The 23,028-nt window shown below is 44.6% G+C and overlaps 3 protein-coding genes and 1 pseudogene across 4 annotated transcripts; all 4 read left to right on the top strand.

The window, feature by feature from the left end:
• The first annotated feature begins 1,545 nt into the window (after window positions 1-1,545).
• LOC119329353 (hydroxyproline O-arabinosyltransferase 1-like) lies at window positions 1,546-6,112 on the top strand. Its single transcript, XM_037602385.1, has 8 exons — window positions 1,546-2,045; window positions 2,876-2,943; window positions 3,026-3,227; window positions 3,311-3,408; window positions 3,535-3,604; window positions 3,705-3,776; window positions 3,857-3,970; window positions 5,668-6,112. Exons 1-8 carry the CDS (start codon window positions 1,641-1,643, stop codon window positions 5,737-5,739), a joined length of 1,101 nt encoding a protein of 366 aa, XP_037458282.1. The 5' UTR covers window positions 1,546-1,640; the 3' UTR covers window positions 5,740-6,112.
• Window positions 6,113-6,699: 587 nt separating this feature from the next.
• LOC119329352 (putative glycerol-3-phosphate transporter 5) lies at window positions 6,700-9,308 on the top strand. The gene is made up of 2 exons (XM_037602384.1): window positions 6,700-7,791; window positions 8,696-9,308. The coding sequence occupies exons 1-2, from the start codon at window positions 6,840-6,842 to the stop codon at window positions 9,211-9,213; spliced, it is 1,470 nt and encodes a 489-aa protein (XP_037458281.1). The 5' UTR covers window positions 6,700-6,839; the 3' UTR covers window positions 9,214-9,308.
• Window positions 9,309-12,775: 3,467 nt separating this feature from the next.
• Window positions 12,776-14,527, top strand: LOC119332358 (protein ALP1-like). 2 transcript variants are annotated; one of them, XM_037605543.1, is made up of 4 exons: window positions 12,776-12,888; window positions 13,092-13,561; window positions 13,648-13,873; window positions 13,951-14,527. In XM_037605543.1, the coding sequence occupies exons 2-4, from the start codon at window positions 13,115-13,117 to the stop codon at window positions 14,406-14,408; spliced, it is 1,131 nt and encodes a 376-aa protein (XP_037461440.1). In that variant the 5' UTR covers window positions 12,776-12,888; window positions 13,092-13,114; the 3' UTR covers window positions 14,409-14,527. The 2 variants fall into 2 exon arrangements, with proteins under 2 accessions (XP_037461440.1, XP_037461439.1); XM_037605542.1 differs by having other exon boundaries at window positions 13,058-13,561.
• A 5,069-nt stretch (window positions 14,528-19,596) lies between these two features.
• LOC119327487 lies at window positions 19,597-22,711 on the top strand (annotated as a pseudogene).
• The last annotated feature ends 317 nt before the right edge of the window (window positions 22,712-23,028 follow it).

The following is a 23,028-nucleotide window of genomic DNA, read 5'->3' as shown; positions in this document are numbered from 1 at the left end:
CCGGATTCGGAGAAACCCTCTGCGACGATACCTCAGGGTCGCCCGCCTCGCAAGACGGTACGGCAGGGGGAGGCGTTCCGCTCTCCATCATCTCCGGAAGAAGATCCCCCGAAGACGAGCTCTGCTGAGAAGGGCTAAGGTCCGAGCTACAAGGTAAATTTTCGATTACTTTTCTCAGATATAAAGCAGGGATTTCTCTTGTTTCTTAAAAAGAAAACTCCCCTCTACTTACGGCTCGGTGGAGGGCTGATCCCCTTGAGGGCATAATTCGGCCGAAGTATCCCCCAGAACAGGACCCTCTGGCGAAGATTGCTTCCCCCGCTTTAAGGCCATGGTCTCCGGGTCTTCAGAGGCGGTCCTCTTCTTCCCCTGAGGAGAGGAATTTTCGATTCCTCCCTTCCGGACAACCTCCTTTGAGGAGGCTGTAGCTCCCTTGTCCCCTCCCTCGCTTTCCTTTGAAGGCACAACCTCCAACATCCTGACTAGCACGGGACCCGGCGTGGTCTCGGGGAGGGGGGCCGGACACCTGATTAGCTTTGCTTTCGCTATCCACTCCTGTTTAAAGGACAACTTTTTTAGGGGCAATTTTATGATAAATATACGGATAGCGAGTCCGGGCACGAGGCTATTTACTTGAGTATCCGGACGATTGCAGCTCAGACATGCGTCCTCCATAGAATCCGGACACACTACTTGTGGTTCGAAGAACAATTTGTACATCTCCACGGGCGTCATGCCAAGAAAATGTTGGAGAACTCGTGGTCCCTCCGGGTTGAACTCCCACAGGCGGAGGGGGCGATGTTTGCAGGGCAGAACTCGGCGAATTAACATAACATGCGTCACCATGACCAGACTGATGTCTCTTTCTAGGAGATCTCGGATGTGGCCTTGCAACAGGGGCACGTCCTTTGCCGGCCCCTAGTCCAGCCCCGTATTGACCCATGACGCCAGTCGTGGCGGGGGACCCGAGCAAAAGGCAGGTGGCGCCACCCGCTTAGGGGCCCTGGGAGCGGTAATGTAAAACCACTCTCGCTGCCATAAGCCGGACTCCTCTTGAAAAGAGCCCTCGGGCCATGGAGTACCAGCATTCTTGCTTATAAAAGCACCCCCGCACTCCGCATGTCGTCCCTCGATCATCTTCGGCTCTACTTTGAAGGTCTTGAGCCATAGTCCGAAGTGAGGAGTGATACGGAGGAAGGCTTCACACACGACGATGAATGAGAAAATATGGAGGATGGACTCCGGGGCTAAGTCGTGAAATTCCAGCCCATAATAATACATGAGCCCCCTCACGAAGGGATCCGTCGGGAAGCCTAGCCCCCGAAGGAAGTGAGACATGAACACCACACTCTCACCGGGCTTGGGAGTGGGAATAACCTGCCCTTGAGCAGGCATCCTATGCGAGATTTCGCCGGTCAAGAACCTGGCCTCTCTCAACTTCAGTACGTCCTCCGCCGGATAGATATAGTAGATAGATATAGATATAGATTTTCTTGTGTATCCTAAACGGATCAGGTGGACGTTAGATGGAAGTTTGCTTGGCGTAGCGTTGAGTTTTGGCCTTTCGGGGCAGCACTGTCCACGCCGCGCACGCGCACTAGAGTCAGTCCCAGCTCCCAACCTCCGCCCGGAGCCTCGCCATGGCCGCGCCGTGCGGCCGCGGCGCGCTGCGGCTCGTGCTCATCGCCTTCTCCGCGGCCTTCCTCACCTACAACGCGGTCCTCTCCTCCCGCTCCCTCCTGCCCCTCCCCACCGCCTCCTTCCCCGCCGCCACCACCGCCTCGTCATCCCGCCGCCTCGCCTCCGGTGGCGCCAGCAGCGACGGCGGGCGGAGGCTGTTCCACACCGCGGTGACCGCGTCGGGGTCCGTGTACAACACGTGGCAGTGCCGCGTCATGTACCACTGGTTCAAGGAGGCGCGGCGGCGGCCGGGCAGCGCCGACATGGGCGGCTTCACCAGGATCCTGCACTCCGGGAAGCCCGACGAGTTCGTCCACGAGATCCCCACCTTCGTCGCCGACCCGCTCCCCGACGGGGCGGATCAGGTAACAGTAACACCCCGCGCACAGTTGCTCGGTTAGGTGAAACGGCAATTTTATTTTTACCCTGTTGCTGGTTGGGTAGAGTTGTGGAGAAATGCGGGTCGTTCGTGCGGATCACGTGAATCGGTTGGTAGGAAGATCAGCAAAGAAGTTCCTGAAACTGTCTAGACATTGGTTCGTGTTCTTCAGTTTCATGCTCAGTTTGAGTTTCATGGCACTAACACAGCACCACTATAACAAATTTGATGTCCCAAACCTCCACTTCTGCCGCACTGGAAAGGTCAGGGCATAGTAGATTATAATTCCACTGACACATGAGCGTTGAACTTCTGGACAAAACAACAGCTGCCCTGCCTTACCTTGTGCACAAGCATGTGGGGATCAAGTGCATGTGGATCTGAGAAAATGGTCAGGGCCAAGTTGATGGCAAAAGACTGTCTGGCAGCTAGGATGGGTAAACAGGGATTGGACCCTGCTGCTACCCACTTTTCATCATGTGGCGTTCAGAGCAGGAACCATCGATTTAGGATGCCAGCTGCTAATAAACCTTTAGTTGGTACTCAGTATGTCTCTCATGATGACAGAGCCTTCTGGTAAAGTGGAACTGTCACTGTTTGGATATAATCTACTCCTATCATTGTTCAGTTTTGGTGTAGCAACATGACTGGCATACTGATGGACGAACAAGTCAAGATCTCACAAAGTTTTTCACCGAGCCTTAGTACCAAAACCATGCATTATATCATTGAGAATGTTTTTTTTTTCTGCAGCAAATTGTTCCCAGAATGCTGCTTGTTAGAATTTTCTCCTAACAGAGTTCATCCAAATCTCAGGGATACATTGTTCTTAATAGGCCCTGGGCGTTTGTTCAATGGCTCCAGAAGGCAGACATTCCGGAAGAGTAAGTTTATAGAAAACTCATATAAGAAGCATACATCAACCTTCAGAATCAATATCTTAGTTGATTTCCATATGTGCTGTAGATATATCTTGATGGCAGAGCCAGATCATCTTATTGTCAAACCAATCCCAAACTTATCAAGAGATGGCCGGGCAGCAGCTTTCCCTTTCTTCTATATCGAGCCCAAAAAATATGAAAAAGTGCTGCGTAAATTCTTCCCCGAAAAGGAAGGGCCGATCACTAACATTGACCCAATAGGAAATTCTCCTGTCATCATTGAAAAGGTATTTTTGTTGCAGTGGAATATATTCAGAGCATCTACTCATACTGAAGTAATTAATCAATTATATTCTCCCTAATTTGCTAGGAATCTCTTTCTAGGATCGCACCGACATGGATGAACATTTCGTTAGCAATGAAGAAAGATCCCGAAGCAGATAAAGCTTTTGGCTGGGTTCTTGAAATGTAAAGGCCTACCAATCATTAATTCATTATCTAATTTCGTTAATACGTTCAAGCTTTCAATCAGGCGTGCAGCATATCTACCTATTCTGTATACTGATGTTTCTATGCTGTTATTCTGGAAAACAGGTACGCGTATGCTGTATCATCTGCTCTCCATGGAGTGGGGAACATCTTACACAAGGATTTCATGATTCAGGTTTAGTATGTGACTGTTTGGTTTACGAGCATGTGACCCATGTATTTTGGGGAATTGTGCAATTTTGCTCTGAGCTGATAATTCCATTCTGTTGTTTTAGCCACCATGGGACCTTGAAATTGGTGATTCATTTATTATACATTATACTTATGGGTGTGATTATGATATGAAGGTATATACTTCTCTCTTGATGCAAAATTTCAGGATTCATCTTACAAGTTCATTCTTTAACCATGTTCTTCTTCTAACTAGGGCAAATTAACTTATGGCAAAATTGGAGAGTGGAGGTTTGACAAAAGATCCTACGAGAATAAACCTCCTCGTAGAAATTTGCCATTACCTCCGAATGGCGTACCTCAAAGTGTGGTATGGTCCAGCCCTGCCTACAGCTTCTAATATTAGTTTTCTATTCAAGGACCTTTACTTTTGTCATTCTAGTGGCCATTATTCTAGATGCCAGAAGAATGGAGACGGAGTATATTAGTACCAATCTTCAAGAACAAGGGGGATGTTCAGAGTTGTACTAATTACCGTGGAATTAAGCTGATGAGCCATACAATGAAGCTGTGGGAGAGAGTCATTGAGCACCGCTTAAGAAGAATGACAAGCGTGACCAAAAATCAGTTTGGTTTCATGCCTGGGAGGTCGACCATGGAAGCCATTTTCTTGGTACGACAACTTATGGAGAGATATAGGGAGCAAAAGAAGGACTTGCATATGGTGTTCATTGACTTGGAGAAGGCCTATGATAAGATACCGTGGAATGTCATGTGGTGGGCCTTGGAGAAACACAAAGTCCCAGCAAAGTACATTACCCTCATCAAGGACATGTACGATAATGTTGTGACAAGTGTTCGAACAAGTGATGTCGACACTGATGACTTCCCGATTAAGATAGGACTGCATCAGGGGTCAGCTTTGAGCCCTTATCTTTTTGCATTGGTGATGGATGAGGTCACAAGGGATATACAAGGAGATATCCCATGGTGTATGCTCTTTGCGGATGATGTGGTGCTAGTTGATGATAGTCGGACGGGGGTAAATAGGAAGTTAGAGTTATGGAGACAAACCTTGGAATCGAAAGGGTTTAGGCTTAGTAGAACTAAAACCGAGTACATGATGTGCGGTTTCAGTACTACTAGGTGTGAGGAGGAGGTTAGCCTTGATGGCCAGGTGGTACCTCAGAAGGACACCTTTCGGTATTTGGGGTCAATGCTGCAGGAGGATGGGGGTATTGATGAAGATGTGAACCATCGAATCAAAGCCGGATGGATGAAGTGGCGCCAAGCTTCTGGCATTCTCTGTGACAAGAGAGTGCCACAAAAGCTAAAAGGCAAGTTCTACAGGACGGCGGTTCGACCCGCAATGTTGTATGGCGCTGAGTGTTGGCCGACTAAAAAGCGACATATTCAACAGTTAGGTGTGGCGGAGATGCGTATGTTGAGATGGATGTGTGGCCACACGAGGAAGGATCGAGTCCGGAATGATGATATACGAGATAGAGTTGGGGTAGCACCAATTGAAGAGAAGCTTGTCCAACATCGTCTGAGATGGTTTGGGCATATTCAGCGCAGGCCTCCAGAAGCTCCGGTGCATAGTGGACGGCTAAAGCGTGCGGAGAATGTCAAGAGAGGGCGGGGTAGACCGAATTTGACGTGGGAGGAGTCCGTTAAGAGAGACCTGAAGGATTGGAGTATCACCAAAGAGATAGCTATGGACAGGGGTGCGTGGAAGCTTGCTATCCATGTGCCAGAGCCATGAGTTGGTTGCGAGATCTTATGGGTTTCACCTCTAGCCTACCCCAACTTGTTTGGGACTAAAGGCTTTGTTGTTGTTGTTGTTGTTGTTGTTGTTGTTTGTACTTTTTTATTCTGTACCGAACCCGCACTGTCTTGGTTATCTAGTCTTTTATGAAGAGTTTTGTTATCTTTCTCAGTACTCAGTACACATTACATAACAGACGATGATTCACACTTACCACAAGTCCCTTTTTTTACTATGCCTTTATCCTATGTTCTTGGAATATTTGTTAACGCGTATAGTGGATTTTGTGTTTTCCACAGGTGACACTTGTGAAAATGGTTAATGAAGCAACGGCCAGCATACCCAACTGGGAATCTTACGCAGCCGAGTGACCTTGTACAATCTGATACTTGTCAAGCTGATTTTGTTCGCTCGATCACCAGCCAAGCTTGGATAAGTGGCTCATACGAGTTTATTCAGGGCCCTGACTCCAAGCGTGTGTATGCTGGCCTTGGATTGCTGAAATCCGAAAGCAAAACTAGTGCAAAAACAACGTGATCTCTTTAGTTACAGTCACACATATAGTATGTCTTAGGTGAGAATTACAATGGAAATGAGTGTGAGGCATGTTGAGCTCTTGTTCTTGATGCTCATTCCTGACTTGTGAGTTGTGACTTCATCCTGAGTCCTTTCTGCTTCAGAGAAGTCACGCGTACACTGTATTTTAGGCAAGGCAATGGAATCCTCTATTTACTTGTTTTTTTATTTGAGGAGAAGCTGAACTGCATGAATCAAAGTATTCAAGTTTGATGAGTAATATAACGGTGGTTGTATAAAATGAAGTTGCCCTTCAAGAAGTGACATGTTTGCCCTTACTTACTTAGCTTACACTAATGATCTTTGTCTTCTGCCTACTTGGTATAAATTATCACTCGACCTACAAAAGGCTCATTTTAATCAGAATGCAGTTGTTAGAGGCCAAAATCAACAACATAAATCACACCTTGAACACACTACATTTTGTTTTGCCTACAAAAGGTTCTTTTATATTACTGAAGATAAAGTGACCACGAGAAAATATTCTCCTTTGCCTTTTTAATCTAGGACCCTCTCAGCTGGCGAACGTTCGCTGGGAGGGGGTGGCATTTTGAACGATTTCACTGGCAGTTTTAGTTGTGAGGGGTTGACAACTTCATGACAACATGACAGTTTCTTCAGAAAAAAGACATTTTTGGTTTAAGATTTCGCAAACCAACTAAAACTACTAGGAAAAAGTGTTCGCTTGTCATCCCCTCCCAGCTGATGTTCGACAGATAACATTACCTTAATTTAGCGAACAAGAAAAAGGAAAAGTCAATTCCCTCGTTCGTACTTCTCCTCCCAGTCCTCTTTCTTCTTCCCTTCGCCTGCCAGATCCCACCCCGCCGCCTCCGATGACCACAGACCCCTCCGCTCCTCCCTAGCCCCCGCCGCCGCCTCCTCCTCCTCCTCAATGGAACCCGCGGCAGCGCCAGCCTCCCCCGCGCCCCCTCACGGAGGCCATACCCCCACTGTCGGCGGCAACGCGCGGGCCGTCCGGCGGCGCCAGTACGCGGTGCTGGCGCTCACCTTCGCGGCCTACGCGGCGTTCCACGCCTCCCGCAAGCCGCCCAGCATCGTCAAGGCGGTCCTCTCGGCCGACTGGGCGCCCTTCACCGGGCCCGAGGGGACCCACCGCCTGGGCGAGCTCGACGTCGCCTTCCTCGCCGCCTACGCCGCCGCCATGTTCGCCGCGGGCCACCTGGCCGACCGCGCCGATCTCCGCCTCCTCCTCGGCGCCGCCATGCTCGCCTCGGGGGCCGCGTCGGCGGCGCTCGGCGCGGCCTACTTCCTGGGCGTCCACGGCCTCCCCTTCTTCCTCGCCGCGCAGGTCGCCAGCGGCGTGGTCCAGTCCGCCGGGTGGCCCTGCGTCGTCGCCGTCGTGGGCAACTGGTTCGGCCACGCCTCCCGCCGCGGGACCATCATGGGGGTGTGGAACTCGCACACCTCCGTCGGCAACATCGCCGGCTCCGTCCTCGCCGCCGCCGTGCTCGAGTTCGGCTGGGGGTGGTCCTTCTTGGTCCCCGCGTTCGTCATCGCCGCGCTCGGGGTCCTGGTGCTGGTGTTCTTGGTCGCTCACCCGAGCGATGCTGGCTTGGACCTGGATTCAATGATGGAGGTTGAGATGAATGGGGATGGTGGGGAGGAGGTGGAGCTTCTTGTAGAGGACAAGAAAGAGGCTGAAGTGCATGATGATGATGAATTGGAATTGGAAATGGAAATGAGGTCCCAATTACCTACGGCCATCGGGTTCTTGGAGGCATGGAGATTGCCTGGTGTCGCGGAATATGCATTCTGCCTCTTCTTCTCCAAGCTTGTTGCTTATACCTTCCTCTACTGGTTGCCATTCTACATCAGGAACAATGGTATGTGCTTCTTATATTCAGTTAGTTTATCCTGCGGTAACAGTAGCGAAATATCACCTTATCTGCACTGGACATCTGGTGAATTTGGGTAAAAGAGAAGAAGAAACGGGCCGGGATTGGTTTGAATTGCTCTGAACTGTTAGACCATTCATCCTACCTTAGCAACTTGATATAGCAGTAGTTTCACTTTAATGTCGCGGCTAGCTTGTCGCTTATTGGACAACATAATCTTCAGTTCCATGCGCAATCAGAAATTTAAGTTCTACAAAGAACTTTTGTTTTATACTCCCTCCGTTCATAAATCTAAGATGTTTTTGATATTTCAATATGGACTACATGCGGACTGAAATGAGTGAACAAACACACTAAAACGTGTCTATATACATCCGACTAGAAAAAAGTTGGAACATCTTATATTTGTGAATCGAGGGAGTACAATGTAATATGATGGGGCTAATTGATGTCTAGCGATTCTTAGGGATCTTCTTTGAATTTATTTTTGGTATTATTTTCAGCATTTCTGCCTATATACAAGTAGCTATTTAGCAGTGTTAGTTTGTTGAGCAGTTCATTGTAAGAGGTTAAAATGTTGCATATTGAACTGAAAACCTCTTTTTGTTGAGTGAAATGAATGCTATCAACATCTGCTCTCCATGCATCATTTATCTTCCTAGATATGATAACAGTTGACACCCCGGGGTGTCTTTATTTATCTGCTTATAATATTGTGTAAACTACCCACAATTCCTTCATTTTGCTTGCGTAGTACTAATGGTAAGGAGAAAATTAGAAGTGATAAGTGCCATTGGGAGCTTATTGCTACTTTGCTGCAAGCATTGCTTTTCAGTGAAGAACTTCTCCAATGTATCATTGCTGACTTATGTTACATGTCACGATGTTGCAGCTGTAGCAGGCCAGTTCTTGTCACACAAGGCTTCAGGAATTCTGTCCATTGTATTCGACATCGGAGGAGTGTTGGGAGGGATTTCAGCTGGCTTCCTCTCAGACGCAATAGGTGCCAGAGCTATAACATCAGCTCTGTTCCTTCTCCTCTCGATCCCCGCTCTTATCCTTTACCGGACATTCGGAAGCATATCCATGCGTCACAACATCGGCCTCATGTTCCTCTCCGGCTACTTCGTGAACGGCCCATACTCCCTCATCACCACGGCCGTCGCAACTGATCTCGGCACCCAGGACGCGATCAAGGGGAATTCACGTGCACTAGCCACTGTCTCTGCGATAATCGACGGCACCGGTTCTGTTGGTGCAGCATTGGGGCCCTTGCTGACGGGGTACATCTCGACAAGAGGATGGAACAGCGTGTTCTTCATGCTGATCGTGTCCATATCCCTTGCCCTCGTGTTTTTGATACGCATAGCCAGGGATGAGATAGCTGCCAAGATCGGTGCCAGGCGTTAGGTTTTATTTGCTGGCGCTTGGGAACTGATGAGAGGCTTTTTTCCCGGGAGTTGTAAAAGTCTGTAGGAGTTAGGTTACGGCCATTTCTTGGTTCATGTAAATTGGTTGGTTGGTTGGTTGCACATATGCACACCCATGGAAATTTTAGGCTGGATACAGGGATTGACAAAACGTGTTTGTGGTGATTGCTGCAGTTACCAAAAGATTGTTGTGTGCAAAGTTGAGCCTGGTCCGGTCGCGTGATCTTGAAACGGTGTGGCGTCAACCATGTTCTAGTCATGTCACATGATTTTTGTGGACGAGGAGCAGAGAAGTTTCCCTAGAGTGGATGGCTTTACTACATATTTTTATGAATTATTACTATCTCCAGATAAGACATCCTCTATATATTTTTGTTACTGTTAAATCATGATCCAAAAGTCACTACAAAGTTGTATTAAAGCTATGCCAATTAATTTGGATCAGAGGGAGTACCGTGTTCGACACGGCACTTTCTCATGCTAGACATACCGAGGATGGTAGTTGCCGGTTGTCGATCCGGCATGAGCTTCCTCAGTAAGCTCGAGGGACGGCCGACTCCGTGAAGATGAAGGTGATCTCCCCAAAGAAAAGTGCATATTTCAATTTGAATTGTCACAAAGTCTAAGAAACAACGCTAAACTTCAAAACAATCTACTTTACAATCCCAAACTTTGAAAACCGAACAACTATCAACCCTCCTCTGAAAACCGGACAACTATCAACCCTCCTCTCTTCAAATAAGTTTTCTGGGTTGTTTTGATCGGTTTTCAATTGTTGACCACCTAGTCAGCAGCCAACTCAGCCGCCATGCACCTAGATATCTAAACCTTATAATTTTTAATCTGTTTGGTAAAAGATATTGAAACTTTCCAAGAATGATCAGCATACTAGTGTTCATTGTATTTTGTAACCTATTTGGCAACAATGTTTGGATCTTCCTAGAATTGTCGGCATAGTCTTGCTCACTTGTGAGAATTATCTTTAAAAAATCTGGACACTCCATTTTTTGGTCAAATTTTGACAAAAATTTGTCCGGATGTACTCTCCTTGTAAATTTTACTGTGTTCAAAAAAAATGAATGAAACTTACCCAAAACGATCCGCATGGTAGCATTAATTTTTTTCTAAAAAATTCAAATTTTCTGGGCACTTCATTTTTGGGTTAAATTTTGTCCTAAATATGTACTCCCTCCATTCCATATTACTTGTCGCTCAAATGGGTGTATCTAGCACTGAAATACGTCTACATACATCCGTTTGAGCGACAAGTAATATGGATCGGAGGGAGTATTTTCCTTGTATTGTTTAATCTATTTTGCAAAAATGATTGAAACTTTCCCACAATTATTAGCATAATATTGTTCATTTTTTGAGAATTGTTTCACAGTTTTCGGGGCACTTTCATTTTTTGCTACATTTTGACCAAAATTTGTCCAAATTATGTTTTTTCCTTTTAATTTTTAATCCGTTAGGTCAATAAGATTGAAACTTTCCGAGTATGATCAGCATAGTACTATTCAGTTTTCAGAAAAAAATCAACTTTTCTTGTGCATTTCATTTTTTGGGTCAATTTTTTGACAAAAAGAAGGGTTGACGTGACAGCTGACTAGGATAGGTGACTGGATGGCCAACATGTCAAAACAGCCCAGAAAACTAGTTTGAGGGGAGGAGGGTTGATGGTTGTTTGATTTCCAGAGTTCTAGATTGTAAAGTAGGCAATTTTGAAGTTCAGGGTTGCTTTTTATACTTTGGTGACAATTCAAGGTTTCAATACGGGCTTCTCTCATCTTCACATGCTCTTTTTTGTCGCCATAGAGGAGGAAGAGGAGCGGTCGATTTGTTCACCAATATGGGAAAAAAGATGACCTTTTTCACCTAACTAGGCTAATTGAGATAGCTGATTGTATGGTCAACAGGTCAGAACCAGAGTCATGGAAGGGGATGGTTGAATGGTTTTCAAAGTTTGGGGGTTGATTTTTAGCCGGTTTTAAAGTTGATGGTTGGTTCTTGACAAACTAAAAAGTTCAAGATTGCAAACTGGGCTTCTCTCAAGAATATAATGCTTTTTGAAGCGAAAATTGCTTTTGGAGGCCAAGCTCCATGGAGGTTGGTTTCTGAAAAATCCAAAATTAATCAAAATTCATATTTTTACATTTCAAAAAATTCTGCAAAAATACAGATATACCTGGAGGCATAGTGCACATGTGTGTGAATTTTCAAGACGAATATGTTGAAATGAGGGTTGTGCAAAAAAAAAATCCATGGCTTTTCAACATATGATACTATTCACCCCCAAAGTCCATGATTTTGTTCTTTTCGTACAGAATGTATTTCAAGATGTTCATCCCGAAATTATACACACATCCTTGTATACTTGTAAAAAATCAGAATTTTTTGAAACTGAAAAGTTTGAATTTGTTTTTTTTTCGAAAATTCGGGCTCCATGGAGGCTGAGCTCCAAAACGCCCCACTCCTTTTGAAGTTGTAATTTTACACTCGCTCCTACTAGTCGGCACAAGCATAGCTATTTCTCTTGCTACTTAGCTTGTAGAAGCAGCGATTGTTAAATCGTCGATGTAGAACACAGGAGATGCCGGCGGCAATGATCTGCGAAGTAAATCGCTGATCTGTTAAAAAAACACCGACAAGGGTTTTTAGAAGTTTCAAAATCCATGAAAGTTGCCCAAATCCAGACAAATCCATCGGAAACCAAAACCAACCGAACCCCGGAAGACCAGTTGGAGACAAGACTCCATACGTACACCGCCAACACAAGCACATGAACAGACAGGGATAGAGTGGGGTGAACATTATTCCGACACTATGGCAATGCCATTGCCTCGTCGCCCCAGACCAAACACAAAGACTACCTAAGGAAAACCTGAAACAAATCATCCATGTCATTGTATGACTGAATATGAGTCTGATGTCGAGCTCACCGCAGTTTGTAACCATGCATCGACACCCTCTTCTCGAGTGATCTAGACCAGCTGGACGACCGTTAAAGATGGTGCGCTGGATCGCTCCGTCCACCAGCTTCACAACGCCATCGTCAAGCACCGCCTTACAGAGGCCGTCGCTCGAGCACACATCTCCTTCGCCGTCCCACAACAACTCTCCAGCACCTCCATAACAGGCCGTCCCCGGATTAGGACCTCCCCGTTGATGCAAGCGCCACACCCTGAAGCTGGTAGAGGGGGAGACGATTGGCGGCGGCTAGTTTTCTCGGTCGCCCGCACCGACCCCAACAAGGCATTGACCTTGGACTCCGTTTGAGATCGATGTGTTTGGTTTGGTCCATGCTCTCCTCTAGTGTGATCCGACTCTGACTAGAAATAGGTAGGAATAATTTTTTCTGTTCTATCTTGGGCTAGTCACTTGGTTAAACATTGTCAATGCCGCATGGGTTGTACAATTTGTAAAATATTCTCATGCTTGTACCCGTAAAAGGTGGCGGTGGATAGCGAGCGGCTGGATGTAGCTCCGGTTCCTCTCTGATACGTTCTCTCTCTCACCGGATGTCTCTCTGAACTGATTCCTTTCCTCTTGCTCCGATTTTTCTCCCTCTGCAGCGCGAAGGAGGTAACCAGGACACCGACGGCAAGGCGACGACCAGGGCGGACAGCAGCTCCCCTTTCGGCGATTTCCCCCTCTGGTATGAACCCTAGCTGCTCGATCTGTTTAGAGGATTTACTGGTGATTGTTGTGTGTGTGCTTCTGTATGTATGTTCAGTTAGCCGAAGTTCAGAGAAGAATATAGTTCAGTTTTGTGTATGTCATCCTAAAGCAATTTTTTTTTCTTCTGTTTCAATTCTACATTGTAGATGGGCAAGAAGTAAAAGAAGTTAATTTGTGCAGCTGTGTCATATACGCTTCTCGTCATGTCGGCCTTGGTTGTCCGGTCTGGGAAAAGGAAAAGTAGGACTGAATGCATAAGCTATGGACTCATGGATGAGACAGATAGGGTGAGAAGACAGTATTTTGAGGACAAAATATGGAAGGATGATGCAACTTGTTTGAACATGCTTAGGCTTGGGAGAGGACCTTTCTTCCGGTTTTGTCAACTTTTAAGGGACCGCAGGTTGCTTCAAGACACGATTCATATGTCTGTTGAGCAGCAAGTTGGCACGTTCTTGCACACTGTTGGACACAACGTTAGGGATGCGCCAGCTGGGGACAATTTTCGTATAACCGGTGAAGTTGTTAGTCGTTATTTCAAAAAAGTCATCCATGCCATTGGAGAGCTACGGCACGACCTTATTAGAGAGCCCTCATCAGCGACCCCAACCAAAATAGAAGGGAATCACCAATGGGATCCATACTTTAAGGTATGAGGTTTGGTGACAGGTACATCCTCCTCATTTTCTACGCATGAATCTGGTTAGGTCCTGATATTTTAATTTTCATGAAATAGGATTGTGTTGGAGTTATTGATGGCACACATGTACGAGCCTCTGTTACAGAAGACATGGAGCCTCGCTGTCATGGTAGAAAGACCCATGCCACTCAAAATGTGATGGCGGCTGTTGATTTTGATCTTCGGTTCACATTTGTGTTGGCTGGTTGGGAGGGGTCAGCACATGATGCTCAAGTTTTACGTGATGCTTTGAAACGTGAAAATAGTCTACGTGTCCCACAAGGTAACTTGATGTAGCTACATTTGTCAATGCCACTATTTATGTACAGCAAAGTAATCCGCTTGTTGCTCATATGTTAGGAAAATTCTATCTAGTTGGTGCTGGACATGGAGCCAAACCAGGGTTCTTGCCTTCTTTTCGTGGTGTGAGGTCCCATTTAAATGAGTGGGGGGACAATCTTATTCAAGATGAGAAGGAATTGTTTAACCATAGACATTTTTCTCTTCGTATGACCGTAAAGCGTGCATTTGGGTCACTCAAGGAGAGATTCAAAATCCTTGATGAGGCCAAGCCATTTTTCTCCTATCCTACTCAAGTAGACGTTGTTATAGCTTGTTGCACTGTTCACAACTGGGTTATAAATGATGGGATAGATGAATTTATCATACCCGAGGCTGAATGTGTTGCCAATATTAACCATGCTCCAACGACAAGTGGCCAAGCAAATGGACTTGCAAACATGGTTAGTTTTCAGCAGGGAATCGCCAATCAAATGTGGGAAGACCGACAAAACTACTTGCAGCACAGTAGTATGTAATAGCTTCATTTGAACCATTGTAATATCGTAATGTTGTAATCGGAACCCTTGTACTTCCTGGAATTTGTTTGTAATGTCACATTATGTGCTGAAATGAACACCAGTCCAATCCCAAGGCACATGACACCTACTTCTGCTGTTTTCTACTCCCTATGTACTTTTCTGTCACACAATCTGCTGTGGCAACAACATTTACAGATTACAGTGGCACACGACAATCCAGCACTCCTACTCGGCCGATCTCTTCTTTTCATGGTAGTGAACCCTATCTCTATTGGATTAGTCACTTGGAGTTGTCTTGTTCTTCTAGTAGATCCTTATATATATAGGGTCGCGCTATTCGTCACCCTGGGTGAGGAATTCTTATTCCTCACCCCAGCCATCCCACACACAGGGCCGAACCATCCACCGTAGGAAAAATGGTTGTGAGGTAAGATTACGTGTGAGGTAAGATTACGTTCTTTAAACTTAGTCTTGCTTCTATAACACTACGGGACAAAGCCACGAAGGCACCAAGGGGCGTGAGGTAAAATTGTTTGCATGTGAAGTAAAATTATGGCCAAGAGAATCCATCCCAAGCGCTGAAAATGCCCAGAAGGACAGGAGAGATTGTGCGATGATTTTTTTTGGATAAGGGTGCATGATTTTTTTTTTGGATAAGGGTGCGCGCCCCCGTGTTTAGACGAGGAAGAAAAAAAAAGGAGAAAATCAGCATTAGTAAGCAATCTTGAATTTCCAATATGACAAGGCCGCGTTCCTAAATTGTAGGTATTTTTTAATATGAAATCTATATTGTGCCATTCAATATGACTAGTAGTCCAGAAGATGTTGGAACGTTATCATGTCCAAAAACATTGTTCTGAAATTATTTCGTATATATTATACCTGTTTGCAGGTGGGGAACATTTATTAATTCCGGGAGTCATTTTTTATTTCTTCAGTACATTTTGAATTTTGAACTCTCAATTTGAACTTCATGACAATTATGAGCTTTCATGACAATTTTTTGCATGTTCGACGATGTAAGATTATGAGCTTCAAAGCTCGACGTGATAATTTACATGCATGACGTAATTTGTACTGAACTTTTTTTTGAAAGGAACATAATAAATTCCAATAAGTTATGAAGGGGACGCAAGACGACAGTCTATATTAGAACATGCGTAGTAACAAAAAATAAACCATAGCAAAGAAGCTGCAAGTCAACAAAGATTCATACTTATGGGCAGATAACTAAACTTCTTTACTAAATATAACCATATTGGGCGTATAAAATAGACAGATTCTACTGCAAATTTATCGAGAGGGGGCAATACTGGAGAGCTCCATCGTCGAAGACCTGGTTGCTGACCATGTTGCAGGGAGGAGATGCAAAGCACATCAAATAAGCAAGCCAATAATCAAGGAAACCTGACACCGAGGACCACCAATGATGTTGCACGACTGGTCCGCCTATTGGGAATCGACGACCGCCCACCAGAGTGGAAAAAATGGAGTCCTAAGAAAATGCAGTTACAGAGTGTTAAATACAAGAATAGAACCACAAGTAAGCATATACTGTAAAATGTAGATAACCATTTTTGACAAAAGGTTGATCCCTACTTTAACAAAAGAGATAGTTTGCTGGGTACCAGCTCTTACAGGAACTCCTAAACAGAACATAACAAGTGCAACCTATGGTAAAAAAAAACTCCTCATTTGGCAAAACATAGTTAATAACCAAGGAACGACTACACGTAGCAAGTAATATCCATCAAATAGAAAATTAGTTACAAAAGGATGGGAGCCTAAGAAAAAAAGGAAATATAGCATCATGACTCGCAGTGATCGCAATGATCTTCGGTACAGTTCTGAGGTTGATATGGATCCCTATAGAGCCAATGGCTGGGAAATTAATATGTATACAATTATGTTTGTTTCAAAAATGTGCCAAAACAGATGATAAAGAGGTAAGCTCCAGTAGAAATAACTCGATAAATGATTCCTGTTTTAGTAGTAAATAGTTGATGTATGCATTCTAGTCTGGTAGCAACAAATGCCTTGCTTGACCAGAAGAAAAAAGATCCATTCTATGATGGATAAGAAATTATGCCTTGGCCACATGCAGAAAGTAAGCCAAGTTTTTCTTTTTATTTTACATGAAACGTTGCATATCTAGTCATTGGTTAGTAATATAGCTAAGCACATTACATGCCAACATTGTATTGCAGCAAAAGCAACTTCAGAATATCAACCTCTAATAGACAAATGCTTATAAGTAGACCCTCCCAAACAAGCTGAATGTATTTCTGAAGGAAATAAAAAAGGCTGAATGGAGGAAATTTCTATCAGAAATTAGGGCCTAATAGTTATGAGACAACAGCACGGGTAGTAAGCCCATAATATGCATCAGCTAGAAGATTTACCTTTGACAACAGAGATCTGATACAGAACTTGCATATACTAGGTCTGGAGCAACACAAATTAAAACTGGACCACAGGATCTCAAATGATAAAAGTAATACAATCTAAACTCATGGATTCAGGCTTGAGCTCGCCTTAGGCCACAACAGGCTACAACACGAACACAAAAAACAATGGTTAAACCATTGTTTTCTAAAAACAGAAATTAGAACAAATCAGCAAGAACCAAAGTGGACTGAAATATAGAAGTAAGTAATACTAATTACCCTATATGTTTTATCAACTGAAATATAAGAAGGCAAGTTATATCTGGTGACAATTCATCTTTGAAAGCCAATCCAAATGGGAAAATCCATTATAATTCAACCTGATTCTGCACCTACAGACCCGAGATACTTCTCATCTCAGTACTAGCTGTAAGTTTACTTCATCTTCTTTGAGCTAAACTTGTGCACCCAAATTTGAGTACTAGCTGTAAGTTCTCTTCAAGCTAATATATATCCCAAAATCAGTATATGAACCCAATTATCTTACAGCCCATGTTTTATTGCCTAATTCTGTCGGTACGACCCAGAGACATGAAACCTACATAGATCTAATAATGATTACACTAATTACCTCTTGTTTGTTAATTGAATAACTAACATTTGATGGACCACGACAGACAAAAAATGCGGCATATGGGCATGCTAAATTGAGGAGTAATTAGACACAAGCCCCTGAACCTAAGGAGTCATTAGACACAAAAGCGTTGGTAGCTCTATTTATGGAAGATAGAAGATTAGTAGGAGGACTGGAAGCGGCCATAAGTCAGATCTGGAGAGAAGCTCTTCCTGATTTGTCCCCAACATCTATTTTTCTAGAGTACCAAGCAGGCCAGATCACCACGGCCATGCAAATTTTTGTTCAGTCTTCGCTGATATGCACATTATCAAATCTGGCGAAGCCATACTCAAACTTGTGCACCCAAACTGAAACGTGTAGAACTTCAAAAATAGCAAAGGGATGCATCAATAGACACCCAATCTGAGAAAGGCCAAAACCTAGCACCATGGCAGCCGCCGCAGCCAGCAAGTGGTGACCAGGATTATGCCTAAGTTCCTTGATTTAGAATTCTGGATTGAGAGGGGATGGGAGGAGAAATACCGGGGAATAAATCCTGGCAATGAACCAGAGTGTGGAGAGCTCACCGTGACGCCGCCATAACCTGCTAGATGGAGCAGTGACGCCGTAGCCCGCGAGATGGAGCAGTGCCGTCGTGGCCGTTGTTGAGCACGAAGCGGTCGCAGTCGATTTAGCCCCCGCGTTGCCCGGCACTGAGGAACCCAAAGGACTCACCACACCGCCGATGCCACCTACTGCCACCGAGCACCGCGCCGCTGAGTCTGCACCACCAACAGCAACGACGGCGCCGCCCAAGACCAAGTCAACCCGCTGAGCACCATGCCGCCGTTCGCCGTCGAAACCGTCCGTAGCTTTTTTCCTTTTCTTTTTTAATAAAGAGCGGAAAAGGACGGGGAGGTGGCTGGGTTCGAGACAACAACGCATAAAAGGTAAAATTACCTCAATCCGATGTAATTTTACAGCGGGGGGACGGTAGGGCTTTTTACAATCTTAGGCTGGTCATAGTGGGAGTAACATAGGTAGTAACATAGATGCCACATAAGCAAAAATGATGATGTAGCAAGTAGTTAATGAGGAGAGAGGCAAATAGAGTAACATAATATGTTACCATCACATAGCGGTTTCCAATGCATAATGAGTCTATAAAGTAATAAATGAAGGCAACTATGTTACCACGCCTATGACACTACCCACTATGAAGGTAGTAACATAGACTAGTAACATATGTATGTTACTAGTCTAAGTTACTCTCCACTATGACCAGCCTTAAAACCGTGGCGATTTCGTTGGACACTGACGTAAGATCTGGCTCAGCCAACCGAGGTGAAGAATTACTATTCCTCACCCTGGGCTACTAATAGACTTTCTATATATATATATATATATATATATATATATATATATATATATATATATATATATATATATATGCTTTTAGAAGGAGCAACCAAAATGAACAAATCACCCTTTCTCCTGGTTCAGCTGGTCACCTGTCTGCTGTGCAGTACCCTGCTCATGTAACCATGTACTGTTTGTCTGATTCGTTTGAGTGGGTTTTCTTCTTCAGCGCACTTGATCGATTTGAGTCGACCTCGCATGACTTGGTCTCTGAATCTACTTATTGTTGAGTCAGAGTGAGGAATTAGGAATTTATTGTTGGACTGTTTGAGAATGTTAGGCTGTGGATTACTGGACACTTCGAAATGACTTCATTTCAGTTCATCTGACTATCTGAGCACCTGCTGCAGAAGTGGCATTTGACAAGTTACATGTTCATATTATTAAAAGTATACTAGTCTGTACCGAATAAAGCTTGTTGTGTGAGGAAGCTTCGTCCAGAGGGCCGGCCAGAGGGGAGGGGGCCCGGGAGTGTCACGCCCCCCACCTCTGACTGCGTCTATGGTGGTCAGGCCAGGGTATCCGACCGCAGTCAAGTTTCTCCACCTACCGACTTTTGAATCCCGAGTCAGTCACACGCCGCAGTTGGCCTGCACGACCAGGGCTCATGAAATTCTTCTGCCTAAGAAAGACTGCTCGAGCTTATTATATATGTGTGTAGCACTTGGCTCAGTCAGTACTCTCCGAGCTTTGACCTGGCCAGTTAGCACGAGCGTGTGCGGGAGCAAGGGCCATGCCGCGCCCCTGCACCATGCCGCCGGCGATGGCCCTGCTACTATGCTTGGCGGTGCTATCCAGCGGCGGCGGGTGCGAGGGGTGCAGGGACGACGAGAGGGCGACGCTTCTGGACATCCGCGGCCAGTTCAACTACAACTCGTCGCTGGACTGGAATAGCACCGCCACAGATTGCTGCCGGTGGGAGGGGGTGAGCTGCAGCTCCCGGACAGCTCGTGTCACGGGCCTCGACCTGAGCATGCCGCACGGTATTGCCTCCAGCACAGGCCTACTCAACACCACCATGTTCCTCCCCTTGCAAGAGCTGCAGGATCTGTCCCTGAGCGGCCTCAAGATACAAGGATGCACACCCGGTGCAGGTAATTCGTCCAGACTCTCTAGATTCATTGAGCGCGGTTTTCAAACCAATTATGCTGTTCTCCAGCAAATGTTCCTTTTTCCTCATAGGCTGTTTGTTTATTTATTTTTGCAGGCTTTGAAGTATGGTCAAAATTACACAGACTAAAAGTTCTTGATTTATCATATAATGGCAAATTAATGGAGAGTGACGTCCCATCCTTGGTTGCAATTTCATCACTACGGTCCCTATTCCTCGGGAATGACTTCAGCTCCAATATGACAATACAGAGTGAGCTTTCAATTCTCTTATCCCGAGGAGTATTTAAACTTTTTCGGTTTTTTAGAAAAGGAGGATCACCCCCGGCCTCTACATCAGAATGATGCATGTAGTATTTAAACATTTTCGTAGTGATCTGTTTGTGCCAGTCACATCTTCCAAATCATTTCTCATGGTTTACCATGCTGTTTATTGTACAGAACTGAGCATAATGAAGGTGGATACTCTTGACATAGGCAATAATGATATCAAAGGCACCATACCTACAGGTAAATCTTTTCGGAAAAAATATCAACAAGTAGATGATGCATCGTATGTGTACAACTACAATACCAGGATGGTGACATGGTGCATTAAAGAATAATCACTAAGTGTTTTCATTACAGATATCTGCAACATGAGAGATCTTCAAGTGTTATATCTCAGTGACAATCTTTTATTTGGAGAGATTCCATCATGCATGCAAAATCTGACTTCTCTCAGAATTCTCGGTCTGTCGGAAAATAATAGATTAATAGTAAAGTTCCCCTCTCTTATCTTTGCAAAACTCACATCGTTGGAGAAGCTTTCACTCGTAAATAACTCTCTTGAAGGAGTTCTGTCGCTGAGTTCCTTACAAAATCATAGACAATTGACTAAACTGGAACTTGCAAGCAGCGGTAACAACTTTCATGTGCAAACTGAGAATCCAGCAACAAATTTGCCAGCTCAGATTCAGGTTCTAGTGCTGCGAAATTGCAACCTTAATGGCAATTCAGGCATCATACCAAGTTTTTTGTTGCATCAACATAAACTAGAGTTCGTCGATATGTCTAACAACAACCTAAGTGGTAACTTCCCTTCATGGTTGATAGAAAATAATGTCAACCTATCACACTTAGTTCTGGGTAGTAACTCCTTTGCAGGTCCTCTTCTTCCGTCCAAAGTACACACCGGTTTGCAATGGTTGGATGCATCTTCTAACAGGCTAAGCATATTACCTGTTGACATTAACACCACATTACCAAATCTGAGTTACATATCCTTATCAGGGAATTCTTATAAGGGCAACTTTCCTTCTTCCTTTAGCTATATGAATAGTCTACAGTATTTAGAATTGTCATACAACAATTTCTTAGATGACATCGCGGCTGCTTTTGTTGGAAATATGTTAAACATCATTGGTCTAAAACTGTCTGGAAACCATTTCTATGGGTCGTTCTCTCCAAACATACTATTACCTGCCGTTAAACATCTATTGCTCAGCGATAATGAAATCGCCGGGAAAATTCCTGAGAAGTTATGTGACAGTCTGATACTTATGACATTTGATGCTAGCAATAACAAGTTGACCGGCCTGCTCCCTACTTGCATATCCGCACTCTCAGAACTTGCCATTTTGAATTTAAGAGGGAACTCATTGGCTGGATCGATTCCGTCGGAAGTATGCGGCCTGTGAAAGCTTGTGTTTCTTGATGTGTCGAAAAATAACCTTTCTGGTCCAGTGCATTGCTTACCGGATCTACGCTACCTTCATATGAGTAGAAACCGATTAAATGGAACCTTTCCTATTCCATTGTACTTGGGAAATAATATCTATACAATGGATCTCCAAGAAAATCAATTCAGTGGTGTCCTTCCAAAGCTGATAGGGAAGTCCTTTCCAAAGCTAAAAGTACTGCTATTAAAAGGCAATATGTTTGAAGGGACAGTTCCAAATGATATATGCAGTTTGAAGTATCTGCGTCTACTAGATTTATCTCATAATAGACTATCGGGGCAGTTACCTTTATGCATGAACATTATGGGATCCGATGACAGTTTATTTGATTTCCAACCTGGTTTTGGAACTTTTCCTGTTTTATTCAATGTTATTGGGCTGCCAGATCAAGAGGAATTCATGACCAAGGGCAGGCAGGACAATTACAGGGGAAACATACTGAACTACATGACTGGACTAGATTTCTCTTCGAACCAGTTGAAAGGATCCATTCATGAAAGTATAGGTGGCATGAAGTGGTTAAGGGCATTGAATTTCTCGGAAAACAAGTTTGATGGATCAATACCACAGTCCTTATCTAATTTAAGTGATTTGGAGAGCTTGGATCTCTCACACAACAACTTGGCAGGCCAAATACCTTCAGAGCTAGTAGCATTACAGTCCCTTGCGGTGTTCTCAGTGGCATACAACAACCTGTCCGGTCCTACACCGGGAACAAGGGGGCAGTTTCTCACATTTGATCAGAGCAGCTACGAAGGTAATCCATATCTCTGTGGCCCACCATTGAAAAAGAGTTGCTCCGTGACACCGTCGATTCCTGAGCTCGAAGAAAATGTAGAAGAAGATGATAAAGTTGGTTATATCATACTGTTTGGTTGTTCGGCGATGTTCTACATGGTTGGTTTCTGGACATCCTTGGGTGTACTTTACTTTAAGACAAGCTGGCGATGGTCATGGTTTTCTGTTGTGGATAGGTTCGGTGATTATGTACTAGTTAAGTTTTTTGTATTCACAAAAAAAATTCGGAGCACCAATTGACCTTTCTGCAGGGGGCCAAATAATTCATCATGTGGCCAATTTTGTGTGGTACTAGTAGAACAATTCAACTCAACGGTTGTGGAACTTATTTAAAATATTTCTGACTGATAAGTCTTGTATTAAGGTTCTGATGTTCTATGGCCACGTTTTTTTGGTTGGTCTTAAAAATGGACTCTCAAGATGTGAAGTGGTTTGGAACTGGTCATTGTGATGTCCTGATTGGAACAAGGCGATGCTTTTCCAAATCTTGGATTAGGTTAATCTTAAGCCATTTTCTTAGTCATTGTTACCTGCAACTGGTAGGCGTATGAGCGGAGGCACGCCGC

This window comes from Triticum dicoccoides, chromosome 7A (genome assembly GCF_002162155.2).
Source record: "Triticum dicoccoides isolate Atlit2015 ecotype Zavitan chromosome 7A, WEW_v2.0, whole genome shotgun sequence".
NCBI lineage: Eukaryota > Viridiplantae > Streptophyta > Magnoliopsida > Poales > Poaceae > Triticum > Triticum dicoccoides.
This window is presented reverse-complemented; position numbering and strand designations above follow the sequence as displayed.